The sequence below is a fragment of the Hemicordylus capensis genome, chromosome 2 (genome assembly GCF_027244095.1).
Source record: "Hemicordylus capensis ecotype Gifberg chromosome 2, rHemCap1.1.pri, whole genome shotgun sequence".
In the NCBI taxonomy this organism is placed as follows: Eukaryota; Metazoa; Chordata; class Lepidosauria; order Squamata; family Cordylidae; genus Hemicordylus; species Hemicordylus capensis.
The window spans coordinates 48,511,490-48,527,295 of record NC_069658.1 but is presented as its reverse complement, the minus strand read 5'-3'; the positions used below and the strand labels follow the sequence as shown (position 1 = coordinate 48,527,295).

Here is a 15,806-nt window from a genome sequence, read left to right as displayed (position 1 = left end):
TCATTGTTGGAGGGGTTAAGAACAAACAAACCCAGGACTTAATATTGTTGTAAAATGAATTGTTACAATAGTTTCTTAAAACAGAAGAATCCCTTGCTCTAATCTTTAAATAAATTTTGCAGTTATCTGGCTTTTTAGAGTAGAGGTTTGATATTACATGGGGTATATGTAGGGCTGGTTGTCATCTGCTAGTCTGTGCAAGGGAATCTATTGCAGAAGTTTGATTTATCAGCATTTCAGCTTCCTCTTCAAAGTAAAGACCACAGAACTTCATCCTTGTGGACACGTAGCTGAAATCCTTCAGACCATGTTCGCAAAAGACTTCAGTGTTCAAGAGATGAAATGCTGAATGGCTGCCTTTCTGTTGTTCATGGCCTTCAGCCATACATACCTTCCTCTTGGCCCTCCTTGCCAAAACATTCCTCAGGAATGTCAATATTGTATGTAGAATAATGCATGTTAAATTAGCAAACTGTACTAACCTGCATTATTTATTCTGCTTCAGAAGATGTTTTCCTTGGTATTGAGAAGAACCCTGCATTTTGAGTTCTAAGCTTCCTTTAAAAATATATATATTATTTAACATTTAAAAATCAACATTTCAAGATATTTTAAAACAAAAACCACTCTGAAGAATGTTCTTTCTAGAAACTACCTTTTCCCAGTTGAAATTTGTGGCATCACATGTAAGTGCAGTGATGCTTTATAACTTCTGCCAATGCATAATAAGGTTGGAAGATCATATAGAATTGATGCTTATGCAGCAAACCTTCTTATAATGTTCTGTTTGTAAAAGTTTCAGTTTTGTGGATATCCACACACACTCACACAACAGCATTCACACAAGGAAAATCCCCCACCTCCCAAAAAAGCTACCCTCTGCTTTGGTGCCTCCACCTGAGTTTCCAGAAATTCAGCTCCCCCTGCAGCTTCTTATTTCCACATTCTGTGTCATTCCTGATGGTTCCCTGACTCTTGGGAGTGCCTTTTCAGGGTCAAGGGATCAAGGAAGATTCCTTGCACAAGCATTGTTGCAGGAGTAAGTTTGAATATGACGCTATGGCTGCAATTTGGTACCCAATTTTTGTTTTATTTTGATTGGACTTGCTTATTCTGTTGCCATTCTTCTTTTTCTATGCAGACCACCTTGAATTTTATTTTATTTTTATTTTTTTGGAAAGTTATATACATATTCTTAATAATCATGTGACTTCAATTGCATTCAGGTGTACGAGTATCAAGTTTTCTAAATGAAGAAGAAAAGAAGTACCAACAAAAGAGCATAATTAATTTCTTGGAGCCAGGGAAACTAGTCAACACTTTTAGACTCTCTCCTAGGAAATCTGGTGAGGAACACTTTCCAAAAGCATCTGAGAGTTTTTTCAATAAAAAACGAGCTACGAGACAGCAAGCTGATCAAGGACCTTGTACAAATGAGTCTTCGAACAAACAGTATTTTCAAGATATAAAGTCATCTGTGACATCACTTCAACAAGCAAAGGATAATGAACATCAGATCTTCATTTGTCCCATCTGCTTTGAAGAGCGCCAAGATAGCACTTTAGAGGCATTTAACAGGCACATTGATAAGTGCCTCAGTGGATCACTGGAAAAAGATTGCACAGAAATTACAAATGGCAGCAAACCATGGGAGAATGTGACTAATCTATCTGTGGACAGCAAAAAGAAAGAATGTCAAAAAGATAACACACACATGCTACCGGCTGAAGTGCAACAAATAGATGTGGTTGATAAAGCTACCAATAGTAGCACAGATGTTTTTCCTAAACTGGAAGATGATGAACACAGTAATAATAGTGACTGTAGTCTTCCTGCAGATTTTGTATTTGGCATGAGTGCAAAACATGACTTTTCTTCTAAAGCCTCGACAGTGAAAAAAGGAATACATTTTAAAGAGTCCAGTTGTACAGAAATCAAGTCACCATATTTTTCTGACACAGCTGAAAATAATATTTTAGTTTGTCCAGTCTGCAATTTAGAACAAAGAACAAAGAACCTTGCATTATTTAACAGGCATGTGGATGTTTGTTTAAACAAGGGCATTATCAAGCAGTTAACAGAAAATTCAAAAAGTGTGGGTGAGTACTTCACTTACCAGTAATTTTTTTTTTGGAAAAAATTGTTTTCAAGGCATGTTTTGAATATATTGCTGTGGCGCAGCAATTGAATTAAATGAGGTCTCAGTAAAGGATTTTGTGAAAACAAGCTTCAAATTGTCTTCAGAAAAAAGTAAAATGCTACTTCATGAGCACTGATTGATGAAGCAGAATATAAACAATGCTTTGGGGTTCTTGCACTGTCCATGTAGAAGTTATAGGATGTCTTCTTTCAGGAACCCCTAAACTAGCAAACCAAGTATAGGCTTTCACCTGTATTATCTCAGTAATCCTTACAATAAGATAGGCTAGCTTTATTATTCCCATAAGGCCTAGAGTGAATTATCTCATATTTGTTCCCCTATTGATAAACAGTGAGCTCATCTGAAAGGGGATTTACATATATACCTTATCTATTACTACTTAAATGTTTTGAATAATTTTGGGTCAGTTCAGATTTAATGGGACTCTGTGTTGTCCTGTTACGTGAACACAGCTTCTAATCTTCTCTAGCCCATGCTAGAGGGTGGGTTCTGGTAATGTAATTGCCTCAGCGTGATTGGTGAAGCCCCCAAAATTGTGTTTGAGCTTTGTGTAGGGAAATTAGCTCTGAGCAGGACAGTTCCACATCAGATTAAATTTACACCACGGTGTGGATCCTAGAAATAACTGGACTGAGGTAAGGCTGAAGTTTCGAAAATCAAAAGAAGGGTTTATTGAAGGGAGGGATACAGTGGAAAGAAATGTGTGATTTCAAGCAATCCTATTAAAGGTACATTCAGCTTCAAAGAGGCATTTTGGCTTAGGTCCGAATTAAATGAATTCCAGGCTGGCTAGAGTAAGAGGCTTAGAGAAGGAGGCAGCTGGATTTAAGAAAAAGGAGCAGGGATAAAGATGAGCCCAGTGAGGGACAAACATTCATATTACCTGAGTTTCTACTGATGCAGAGACCTCAGGGCTTCTCGAATAACTGAAAGACCTCGTTGCTCAGGGACAGCTTGGTCAAAAGAATGGGTGAGAAGACGGGAGGGGTTAGGTGATAGACGCAAATCCATGAGGGTACCTTCTCCGTGGAACCAGCTTCCTTTTTTGGTGAGGAAGACTGGGCAGATTGGGTTAGGCCAGGGAACCGATATGGAAATTGGCACAAAAAGCTGGATATAGCCTTATGTGATGGCATGTGAGCAGAAAATCTCCCAAGCTGCTGGTGACGCCAAGGTGTGTGTGGATCGCAAAGGCACACATGGAGCACATTAGTTCAAGGAACCAGGGGCTTTTATAGTCCAGTTTGTGCCTAGAGGCAACATTCCTGTTGCTCTTCTTTCTTGAATAGGGTAGTTGGGCGGAATTGGAATGGATCCCATTGTTCCTGGTTGTTCTTCCTGAGTGTAACAGTGTGTGAATAGCATTGCTGGTAACAGTTCCCACTGGTAATTCATACAGCATACTTTCTGCTTCTCAGTTAAAAGACTTAATGGTATATGTTTTTCTTCAGGAATCATGGACAGAGGGAATCATGGACAGAGTACAAATAGCACAATGGGAACAAAACGGTAAGCTGTGTATACTACTTTACTTGAGTGTTTAGAATTTATTGTAATCAACTTCACTGCTGCTAAAGTTGCTTAATTTATTAGTGATATATATATTTCTTTCATTTCAGATCTGGAACAATGGCTTCCCATTCCACATCCAAGAAAGCCAAGTCAAATAATTCTAAGTGCACTATAGAAACATTTTTCAAATGAGTGCAATACATTTGAAGGACACTTGGATTATTGTTATGGTACAGTAGTTTTGCTATAAAGTATGTTGCTCAGGCTTTGCCAATCACTCACCAATGTTAGAGATGATTTTGCACTTTTAAAATTACTACTCTCCTCTCAAATTTATTTATCTCCTTACAATAACTTTTCATAATATCAGGGATGACAATTAACTGAAAGTTAATTTTGTTTTGCTGAGCTTAGTGTCCTGTACCAAGTCTCTCTTTGAAAGTCAGTGGTTCCTACTATGCCATGATGCTGATGGCTGTCATTTTTATAGCTTGGACATGGAAGAAGAGAGTGAAGAAGATTGGGGTCTCAGTTGCTGATGAACATATCAACTTCATAAATCAGATCCTGTTCAGTTAAATAATATCTTAAAGTCAATTTCTATAGAGAAAATGCACTGAAGAAAATAATGGCACTTGGTGCAGTGCAATTATAGTATATTTAGCAACATAAATTCAAGCACTTACAGTAAGATCTTGTTTATATTGGGACATGCGTGCGCACATGTTCTCAGAGAAATTCTAGCTCCTGTTAATTTAAACAAGAGATCTGTTATCTATTCATTGGTGGTTAGAAATTAATGCACTATATAGACCAATTGAATACAGGCCAACTAAGTTAACTGCATGTAGATATTGTACTTTGAACACAGGCCAGCTCATTTGATTTTAATATTAGTCTGTCTCATTTAAATTATAATAGCACAAGTTTATTTTAGACTTGTTCACCTTCTTTAAGAGCTTGCCAGCATGTAAGAGCTCTTGCAAGAGGCCTGAGCTGTACTGCCTGTGTCTTTTTTGCTGTGGCTTAATAGAAAACCTTTAGTGTATTTGTCCAAAAATATTTGGACAAATATTTTTCCTCCTATGACTGACTCCACTTCAAGGGGGGCAGTTCAGTTAGTCCAGTTGATTTTGGTAAGACTATGCCTGTGTAACAGGTCCAGCATAAAAAACGCAGGATAGAAATCTGTTCAATGAAATACATCCTACCTATATCCCTAGTTCTCAAATAATGAATTTCATACACCTAGGTGTAAGACATCCTCAGCTTTTAAGTGAAGTGATTTTACCAGCAATTTTTCTAATTTAAAGAATATGAAGGAAAAGATATTTTACTTTCTAAATGGTAGTAGTAGTATATATTTGCGTTTATATAATTCACATGTATTTTAATTTATTCATAATATATTCACAGTGTAACATATTCTACAGAACAATTTTCTCAGACTTGCATCACAATCCTAACCATGTTTGTTTAGAAGCAGGTCCCACTGAGTCTAATGGGTCTTACTCCATAGTACGTATATCTAGGATTGTAGCCTCAGGTCTGAAATTGTTGAAGCGGGGAGACTCACTGTAAAATGAAATAACCAAAGCTTTGTAAAATAAATGTACACTGTTAAAATGATATTTTAACTTCTCAGCAGTAGCAATTCAGCTTCTCTGGTTCCACATGGTCAATCTGTGTTTTGAAAACAATCTTAAACAAAAACAATCTTAAACAGCCCAATCCCATGCAAATAACTCATTTAAGTTGCTGTGGTGACGTTGTGAAAGCCAAGTCATTATCCATTACTTGACAGATGGGCAAAAGTAGCAACTCTGCTTAACTTTCAGTAAAATTCACTGGCTGACATCCAGACTAAATTACTCATGAACAATCCCAATCGTGACTAACTTGTTCCATTATCTTGTCTTGACCTCAGAGGTTGACCATCATCTATAGAAACAGAATTGGGTTAACAGAACAAATTAGCATATATGCATTTTTCAAAGCTACCTTTGACCCAATTTCTACCTCTTTTTTCCTTCATTTCCCCTCTCATCATCTTACCCAATATACCCTTCACAGATTTCTCCATAGCTACACTCTCCCTCCCTCCTCACTTTCATGATCATTGTTGTGCTGAATATATAAAATATATTTACAATAAGCAGTATATTAAAAACATTTCATAACACCAATGTGTCTAAGAGTACATAAATCTTGCTGCTGGTATGCTTACATCCAGTTTACTTAAACATGTGGAGTAGCCTGTGATTCTTTTGTTTGCCTGCATTATAGATCTTAAATATGCAGAACTGGAGAAGGAAGGTACAACATTTTATGGTTAATTAAACAGTGGAAATTATTTTTGTCTGGTTTGAGGAAGTGGAATACTGTTTGCTCTGTGTTTAAGGTTTCCTCTTTGGAGATTTCAAAACAAGTCAAAGGTCTGTGTGACCTTAAGCAAAGTTGATTTGCTTGACCTTAGAAGTGATACACAGGCCACTTTTACTGTCTTCAAGAACAAGTTTACAAGTTCTGCTAGTAAGAACTAATCTGCCTACTTTCCTTTCACTATGCCTACAACAACTAAATGTGGTCAAATCACTTAGGCAGTTCACAAATTAGCCCATTTGTGCCTCAAATGTTCATGCATCCATCATCTTGAATTGAGGTGGATGACATCACAAACTATGCTGTTGAGGTGTCCCTATGTGTTCCTACCAAAGTACCCAATTTGGTTCATATTGTCCCTGTGTGTCACTCTCTACAACTGTACCAAAATTGGTTAGAACATTTGAGACTCAATTGAGCCTCAAACACTTACATATCTGCTATCTTGAAGTGGGGTAGATGACATCACAAACTATGCTGTTGAGGTGTCCCTATGTGTTACTCATCACAACTGTACCAAATTTGGTTCAAATCAGTTAGACGATCCACAAGTTAGCCTGTTTGTGCCTCCAAAATTTTATGCGTCTGCCATCTTGAAATGGGGTGGGTGACATAACCAACTACACCATGGACGTTTCCTTACAAATGTACCCGATTTGGTTCATATTGGTCCAGGCTTTGCAAAGTTGTTAGAGGGAGACGGACACATGGACGGACACCAAAACGTTTTCCTTCCTAGGAGAAAAGAGAAGACTGACTTTGGAAAAAATGTCCAGCATCCCACAACTGATTTTTATTATCATCATTCTCATAAATAGAGGAAATAGTACTCAAATACACAATCACATAATATGTAGTTTAGCCATAAGATACTTTGAAAACATAATTTTTAGAAATCTACTTAAGAACTGACTGGATAACTGTTATACAATCTTACCTTTTATTATTTTTATATGTTATATGACCCATTGTATTTACTTTCGCATTGAGTCATTTCTGTTGCTGTTTATCTAGAGGGTGTAAAACTTAACTCTGCTCTTTATTACAAACATTAAACTTCAATTCTCATGAACAATGTAATACACTCTTAACATCTAGAAAGCTGCCTTATACTAGAGTCAGACCTTTGGTCTATCTAGCTCAATATTGTCTACACTGACTGGCAGCCCTACCTAGAGATGCCAGGGATTGATCCTAGGACCTTTTGCATGCAAAGTAGATACACTACCACTGAGCCATAACCCCATCCCTATTTTTGTGGTTGATCTAAGCTCTTTACCCAGAATAGAATGAAAGTGACATGATCGCATGTGCATATCTCCTAAATGAAATGTCAGTGAGCAGAACTGGGTCAGAATGAAGCACCCTGTCCCATGATGAGATTGCAGTATTGTATATCTTCAGTGACTCTAATCAATGTAAAAATATGTATTCAGCTGTGGGCAAGTATCGGGTGCACGCATTTTATCTGTGTAAACACCCCAAAACTTGGTTCTTATTTCAACAACAAATAATATTTATATACTGCTTTTCAACAGAAGTTTCCAAAGCAGTTTGCATAGAGAAATAATAAATAAGAAGATGGCTCCCTGTCCCCAAAGCCAAGGGCTCACAATCTAAAAAGAAGCAAGATAGACAGGAGCAACTGGAAGTACTGCGCTGGGTGTGGATAGAGCCACTTACTCTCCCCCTGCTAAATAAAGATATTCTGCCAAAGATTGTCTTGACAATTTGCTACTGGGAGCGGGTGAGGGATTGAAAAAGCTTCTCCACGTCCGGAGAGAATTAAGACAGTGGGCTGGATTCAATCCCCCAGTTTACCAGGTTTTCGATACTATATACAAATATTGTTTCCAATCTGACATTAGGAACTGTCCCGGAATACTTGCCACTCACTAGCAAACCGGGCTATGCCACTACCGGAAGCCTGTTTCGTGGAAGAATAGTCCTTGCTGGGTCGAGGCGATTTATTTTTTGGCCCACACGTGTGCGTGTTTTCTTTTTAATTCCGGTTATTACCCAAGATTCATTCTGTTCTACGTCCTAGCTCATATTTCCACGAGGACCACAATCCGATCCTATGCAGAGCCAGGTGATCCTAAGCCCATTGGACGTGCTTAACGGCGCAATGGATCGAGCTGTAAGCCTCAAAGCATTTTTTCACTTTTGCAGGTGTCGCTTTGCACTTCCGCGGCAATCCGTCATTCCCAGTTCTTTCCTTTTTGGTAACTAGTTTCTTCCAGTTTCTTAGTCTCCAACTCGGTTGGAAGTGGGGCGGAACACAGCTGCAGGCTATGACGGCTGGTTCTTGCAGCCAGGGTGTTGTCTCCAGAAAGCGCCACACCCGGTCGCGAGTCGCGTTGTGCCCGCGGCCGCGCTGCTCTGGGGCTGTTTGGCAAGCAGCGGCATGGAGGAGACCTGGAACCGGGCAGTCAAAGGGCTGAGCGGCGTGATGGGCTTCCTGAAACTGAGCCCCACGGAAGAGGATAGCCCGCAAGCCGCGGCGGCAGCAGAGGCAGCCAATGCAGATACGTGTAAGTGTAGTGAGAGGCGTCCAAGGCGCGCCCCGTGTGGGAAGAGCCGGCGCAGCCCAGGAGGTGCGCGACCAAGCGCTCTCCTTGCGCTGCTACCACGGCTGCGTCAGAGAGGAGCTCCTCTGCAGAAGGCGGGAAGGAGCTGCGCTTCAGCCGAGAGAGGGGTCTGGTCGTGGAAACAGTTGGTTTATGCCAAAATATAGGCTCAGTTTTGTCACTCGCAGCACACTAGAGAGATTTTACCTTCAGTCCTCAAAAGCACCCGAGTTTGATCAGTATCAGTATTAACATTATGTGTTGATGATTTATATTTTTTCTTTTAAGGGCTTCCTAAAGTTGCCACACACACCTCATAAGGCAAGGAGTCGAACATTAACTGCATTATGTTCATCTGTGTCTTTCTTTTTTTAAACTTTCCAGTGCAGATACTATCTTTAAAAGATGGGTTCAGGGGCGTAGCTATAATTGAGCTAAAGGGTTCAAAGAACATGGAGCCCCAGCTCCTGAGGGCCCTCCAGATCCATCTTTCCCTATTTTCTTCATTATCTCCCTCACTCTGGGGGGCTGCGAGAGAGAGGGATGAACACCGGCCCCCTCTCCCATAGCTACGCCCCTGGATGGGTTGGTAACTAGTTCAGGCAATTTTGAACTGCTTTAGATACACTTCATGCAGAATAAACTGTCTGTCTATCTACTGTCTTCTATATAATTAATTCTCTTAGCTGGACAATTTGGGGATGCTTGGTGCATGGCAGACTGGAAGCGGAAGGGCAGGCAAGTGAGGTGGCGGCGGCCGCGATGGGGAAGCAGCGGCAGTGAGCCCGGCTGTGATGGGGAGGCGGTGGCAGTGGCAGACCTGGCCGTGATGGGGAGGTGGTGGTGGTGGTAGCAGGCCTGGAGGCGATGGGGAGGCGGCAGCAGCTCCGGATGCAATGGGGAGGTGGCGGCAGCTCCAATGAGAAGGCAGCGGTTTTGGGCCCAGCTGCAGTGGCGAGGTGGCAGTTTCAGGCCCGGCCATGGTGGTGAGGCGGCAGCAGGGTGAGGAGGTGGCTGGGCCACCAGGAAGAGGAGACTGCCCAGAAACCATGGTGTGGGGGGGAGGACTGGCCCCGCCGAGAAACACCGGCCCCAAATAGTGCACAGGCGGTGGGCCTGGTGGGGAGGCGACGGTGGCGGGCCGGACCCCAGTGGAGAGGCGGTGGGCCAAGCCCGGGTGGGGAGGCTTCGGTGATTTCGGGCCTGGCCCCAGTGGCGAGATGGCAGTGGTTTCGGGCCCAGCCCTGGTGGTGCAGCAACAGGGTGAGAAGGTGGCTGGGCTGCCAGGAAGAGGAGACGGCCCAGGAGGGAATGGGGTGGCTTTAAAGCCGGCCAAAAACCATCGGGTGGGGGGAGAGGACCGATGGGCCCCAAATAGCTCACAGATGTTCTGTGCGGGGTTGGCTAGTATTAAATTATTTTGCTTGCAGTGGAATATTAAAATAAAATAATTCATGTGAGACAGAAAAGTTTATTTTTTTAAAATGTTTATTTTAAGAATATTTTTACAAACAAAATGCATATAACAATTAATAATAATAATAATTAATAACTAGCCAACCCGCACAGAGCATCTGCGCGTTCTTTGGGGCCGGCTCTTCTGCCCCACTCTCTCTTGCTCTCCTTCCCCCTGCCCCACTCTCTCTTGCTCTCCTTCCCCCTGCCCCACTCTCTCTTGCTCTCCTTCCCCCTGCCCCACTCTCTCTTGCTCTCCTTCCCCCTGCCCCACTCTCTCTTGCTCTCCTTCCCCCTGCCCCACTCTCTCTTGCTCTCCTTCCCCCTGCCCCACTCTCTCTTGCTCTCCTTCCCCCTGCCCCACTCTCTCTTGCCTCCCCCCTGCCCCACTCTCTTGTCCCACTCCCCCTCCTTCATGTCCCACTCTCTCTTGCCCCCTTCCTCCTGCCCCTCCCCCTCCCCCACCCTCTCTTGCCCTCCCTTCCCTTCCATTCTTCTTCTCCCTGCCCCACACCCCCACCCGCACTGAGCAACTTACAGCTGCACCTCACCGCTACCACAGCCAGGTCATAAGAACATAAGAACAGCCCTGCTGGATCAGACACAAGGCCCATCTAGTCCAGCATCCTGTTTTGCACAGTGGCCCACCAGATGCTGCTGGAAGCCACAGACAGGAGTTGAGGGCGTGCCCTCTCTCCTGCCATTACTCCCCTGCAACTGGTACTCAGAGGCATCCTGCCTTTGAGGCTGGAGGTGGCCCACAGCCCTCCGACTAGTAGCCATTGATAGATCTCTCCTCCATGAAGTCATCCAAACCCCTCTTAAAGCCATGCAGGTTGTTGGCTGTCACCACATCCTGTGGCAGAGAGTTCCACAAGTGGATCACGCGTTGTGTGAAAAAGTACTTCCATTTGTTGGTCCTAGATCTCCTGGCAATCAATTTCATGGAGTGATCCTTGGTTCTAGTGTTGTGTGAGAGGGAAAAGAATTTCTCTCTCTCCACTTTCTCCACACCATGCATGCTTTTATAGACCTCTATCATGTCTCCCCGCAGTCGTCTTTTTTCTAAACTAAAAAGCCCCAGGTGTTGTAGTCTTGCCTCATAAGAAAGGTGCTCTAGGCCCCTGATCATCTTGGTTGCCCTCTTCTGTACCTTCTCCAGTTCAACAATGTCCTTTTTAAGATGTGGTGACCAGAATTGTATGCAATACTCCAAGTGTGGTCGCACCATAGTTTTGTATAAGGGCATTATAATGTTAGCCGTTTTATTTTAAATCCCCTTTCTAATGATCCCTAGCATGGAATTTGCCTTTTTCACAGCTGCCGCACATTGAGTCGACACTTTCAACGAGCTGTCCACCATGACCCCAAGATCCCTGTCCTGGTCTGTCACCGACAGCTCGGATCCCATCAGCATATACTTGAAGTTGGGGTTTTTTGTCCCAATGTGCATCACTTTACACTTGCCAACATTGAAGTGCATTTGCCATTTTGTCGCCCACTCCCCCAGTTTGGAGAGATCCTTTTGGATCTGCTCACAATCCGTTCTGGATTTCACTACCCGGTAGAGTTTGGTATCATCTGCAAATTTGGCCACATCACTGCTTACCCCTGCTTCTAGACAATTTATGAATAAATTAAAAAGCACCAGTCCCAGAACAGATCCCTGGGGGACCCCACTTCTTACTTACTTCCATTGTGAACACTCTCTATTTATACCTACACTCTGTTTCCTGTCTTTCAACCACTTAGCAATCCACACATGTACTTGTCCCTTTATCCCATGACAGCTAAGTTTCCTCAGGAGTCTTTGATGAGGAACTTTGTCAAAAGCTTTTTGGAAGTCCAGGTAGACTATGTCAACTGGATCACCTTGATCCACACACTCGTTGACACTCTCAAAGAAGTCCAAAAGGTTGGTGAGGCAAGATTTACCTTTGCGGAAGCCATGCTGGCTCACTTCCAGTAGGGCCTGTTCTTCTAGGTGCTTTACAATTTTATCCTTGAGGATGCTTTCCATCAATTTGCCTGGAACGGACGTTAGGCTAACTGGCCTGTAATTTCCTGGATCGCCCCTGGATCCCTTTTTGAAAATCGGTGTTACATTTGCTACTCTCCAGTCCTCTGGTACAGAGCCCGATTTCAGGGATAAGTTAAATATTTTAGCAAGGAGGTTGGCAATTTCACATTTGAGTTCTTTGAGGACTCTTGGATGGATGCCATCCGGCCCTGGTGATTTGTTAGCTTTCTGTTTTTCCGGACAGTTTAGAACATCATCCCTTGTCACTTCTATCTGACTCAGCTCTCTAGCCTCTATCCCTAAAAAGCCTGGTTCAGGAACAGGTATATGCTCAGTATCCTCTTCTGTGAAATCAGACGCAAAGAACTCATTCAGCTTCTCTGCAACCTCCATATTCTCCTTAATAATCCCTTTCACTCCCTCATTGTCTAATGGTCCAACTGCCTCCCTGGCAGGTTTCCTGCTTCTGATGTACTTAAAGAAGTTTTTGTTATTCCCCTTGATACTTTTGGCTAAATGTTCCTCACACTCTCTTTTTGCCTCCCTTATTGTCACCTTGCATTTCTTTTGCCAGAGTTTGTGTTCCTTTCTGTTCTCTTCGTTTGGACAGGCCTTCCAATTTCGGAAGGAAGTCTTCTTCCCTTTTATGGCTTCCTTGGCGGTACCCGTTAGCCATGCTGGCATCCTCTTGGACTTAGTGGTACTTTTCTTCCTTTTGGGTATACAATCTAACTGGGCTTCTAGTATTGTGGTTTTGAGTAAACTCCATGCACTCTGGAGCTAAGTGACTCTCCTGATTTTCCCCCTCAGCTTTCTTTTCACCATACCGCTCATTTTGGAGAAGTTTCCTCTTCTGAAATTCAAAATGTCTGTGTTAGACATCCTTGGTGATTCTCTCCCCGCATGTATGCTGAATTTGATGGCACTGTGGTCACTGTTCCCTAAAGGGTCGATGACACTGACATCATGCACCAGGTCCTGGGTGTCACTCAGAATTAGATCCAAGGTCGCCTTCTCTCTGGTTGGTTCCAAGATCAACTGTTCTAGGGCACATTCATTTAGCATATCTAGAAATTTGACCTCTTGTCTTTGTCCTGACTTGAATGTGAATTTACCCAGTCTATGTGTGGGTAGTTGAAATCACCCATAATTACAGCCCTGCCTCTCCTTGACGCCTCCCTGATTTCCTCCTGCAACTCCCAGTCACTGTCGGCATTTTGATCCAGAGGGCGATAGCACGTTCCCTTTCCGGCCTTGTATAGTCACCCACAGGGTTTCTGTGGAGGACTCCAGTCCACCTAGGTTTTCTAGCTTGTTAGATTCTATGCCTTCTTTAACATACAGTGCTACTCCACCTCCAAGGTGCCCCTCCCTGTCCTTTCTATAGAGTTTATACCCAGGGATAACAGTGTCCCACCGGTTCTCACTGTTCCACCATGTTTCTGTTATGCCCACTATATCTATTTCTGCATTAGCAACCAAGCACTCCAGCTCACCCATCTTGGCTCGGAGGCTTCTGGCATTGGCATATAAGCACCTATACACTGAATCTCTCCCCTGATGTATGCTATTCTTTTGACTCTTTGGCCTGCTGGCACAGGCTCCCGTCTGCTCTTTATGCAGTTCTGCTCTGTCCCCTTCTGTTTTATCTGAATTCTTTGCAGCCTCACACTTTAAAGGATGGCTTTTGCCAAACGGGATACTGCCCAGCTCCCATCGGCTGTTCCCTAGGTGTCAACTTAAAAGCTGCTCTGCAACCTTTTTGATTTTAAGCACCAGCAGTCTGGTTCCATCTTGGTTCAAGTGCAGCCCGTCCCTTTTGTACAGGCCTTGCTTGCCCCAAAATGTGTCCCAGTGCCTAACAAATCTAAACCCCTCCTCCCAGCACCAACATCTCATCCACGCATTGAAACCCCTCAGCTCTGCCTGTCTCACTGTACTTGCACGTGGAACAGGTAGGATTTCTGAGAATGCTACCTTGAGGGTCCTGGACTTCAAAATGCTACCTATCAGCCTAAATTTGGCTTCCAGGACCTCCCGACTGCATTTCCCCACATTGTTGGTGCCGACGTGCACCACGACAGCTGACTCCTCCCCAGCACTGCCTAGGAACCTGTCTGGACGCTGCATAATGTCCGCAACCTTCTCACCAGGCAGGCAAGTCACCGTGCGGTCAACACGCGGGTCACAGACCCATCTCTCTATCCCTCTAATGACTGAATCACCCACTACAAGGAGGCCCCCACCCCCCAGAGGAGTATCCCCTGTGCGAGAGGATATGGACTCATCATCCACGGAAGGGGTCTCTTCTAAAGGAGCATTTCCCTCTTCCTCAGACCGATGTCCTCCTCACCCAAGACCTTTATTCTCCCTGACAGCAGAGGAGCTACCAGCTCTGGAGTGGGATGCCTCTATCACATCCCTGAAGGTCTCGTCCACATGTCTCTCTGAGCTTCTCCAGATCCGCCACCTTGGTCTCAAGGGAACGGATTTGTTCCCTGAGAGCCAGGAGCTCCTTTCACCGAGCACACACCCATGACTTCTGCCCATGGGGCAAATAGTCATACATGTGGCACTCTGTGCAATACACTGGGAAGTGCCCCTTCCCCTGCTGAGCTTCTATCTTCATACTGTTTTAGTTGGCTGTTTACAGTATTTAGGGAGCTTATAGTCCATTTATTAGATAGTTTACTAGGATAGGTCTCAGCTGTAATGGTCAACTATTTAACTGTCCAAACAGTCTTTCCCAAGAATATGAGGGATACGAGGGAAGGATATGTACTTACGTTCTCTTCTCCACCAGGCTCCTTGTGATCCTTGTGATCGCAGGGGCTTGTTCCAGGCTCCCCCGCACAATTCCCGCTAAACTCCTGCAAAACTCCTACGTCCTGTTCACTATGCTCTGTTCGCTATGCTCTCGGGCCTTCACATCATATGTAGAATAGCCTTCCAACTGTCACACAGGATGTGAGTCAAAGGAAAGGAATGTGGGGCCTCTCCCAGCCCTAGCTGACTCCACCCCCTCCAAGCAGCCACTAAGTAAACACTGCAGTTAGGTAACCCTAAGAACTCCTAGCCCTGTGATATCTTAACCCTAACAAGTCTCACACACACACACACACACACACACACACACACACACACACACACACACACACAGAGAGAGAGACTAAGACCTACCCCTTAAAGAGAAACAGCCCCTGCAAAACTCCCTGTTAGTTTGTTTGAAGGGGAAAAGGCTAGATGTTTAGAAAGGCTTGCTCACCTTCTCAGCTGTGTCTGCTCTTCCCAGAGTAGGTCCTCCTTACCAGGCAGCGGTGGGCCGAAAAGGGCCGTTCCTCCTCCTGAGCGGCTGTTCCTCCTCCTGAGCGGCGAACTGGGGAGTCCCACCGCCTGTTTTCCTCTGGCCCCAGGCTGCCTCACTCGCTCCCCCACCCCCTTATCCTCTCGCCGTTGCCTCCTCTCCCCTTGCCTGTGCCTGGCTGTCCCGCTGCTGCCTCCTGCTCCCAGCGGCCCGGCCAGGCTGGGCTGGGCCACCGTTGCCGCCGCCTCCTCCTCCTCCATATCCGGGATGGCCTGGCCAGGCCAGGCCATCCCGCTGCCTCCTGAGGCTGTTTTGCGGCCTGCCGCCACAGCCATTTTCTCTTGCCTGCAACTCTTGCCCAAGGCCGGGAACTCTCGCAATGTGTTGCAAGGAGGAACTGCA

At 44.4% G+C, this 15,806-nt stretch overlaps 2 protein-coding genes across 8 annotated transcripts in view; both read left to right on the top strand.

Annotated features, from left to right (window-relative positions):
- POLK (DNA polymerase kappa) overlaps positions 1 to 5,859 on the top strand; it is a 54,222-nt gene extending 48,363 nt beyond the window's left edge. For all 3 annotated transcript variants that reach the window (XM_053291193.1, XM_053291192.1, XM_053291194.1), the window contains 3 exons: positions 1,227 to 2,099; positions 3,613 to 3,670; positions 3,781 to 5,859. In XM_053291193.1, the coding sequence (XP_053147168.1) occupies positions 1,227 to 2,099; positions 3,613 to 3,670; positions 3,781 to 3,865 (1,016 nt within the window). In that variant the 3' untranslated portion in view covers positions 3,866 to 5,859. The remainder of the gene's footprint in view (positions 1 to 1,226; positions 2,100 to 3,612; positions 3,671 to 3,780) is intronic.
- A 2,262-nt stretch (positions 5,860 to 8,121) lies between these two features.
- ANKDD1B (ankyrin repeat and death domain containing 1B) overlaps positions 8,122 to 15,806 on the top strand; it is a 62,027-nt gene continuing 54,342 nt past the window's right edge. For 3 of the 5 annotated variants that reach the window (XM_053299081.1, XM_053299083.1, XM_053299079.1), the window contains exon 1: positions 8,154 to 8,589. In XM_053299081.1, the coding sequence (XP_053155056.1) occupies positions 8,463 to 8,589 (127 nt within the window). In that variant the 5' untranslated portion in view covers positions 8,154 to 8,462. Of the gene's footprint in view, positions 8,590 to 15,806 lie in introns of all 5 variants that reach the window. The other 2 variants (XM_053299084.1, XM_053299080.1) reach the window with 2 other exon arrangements.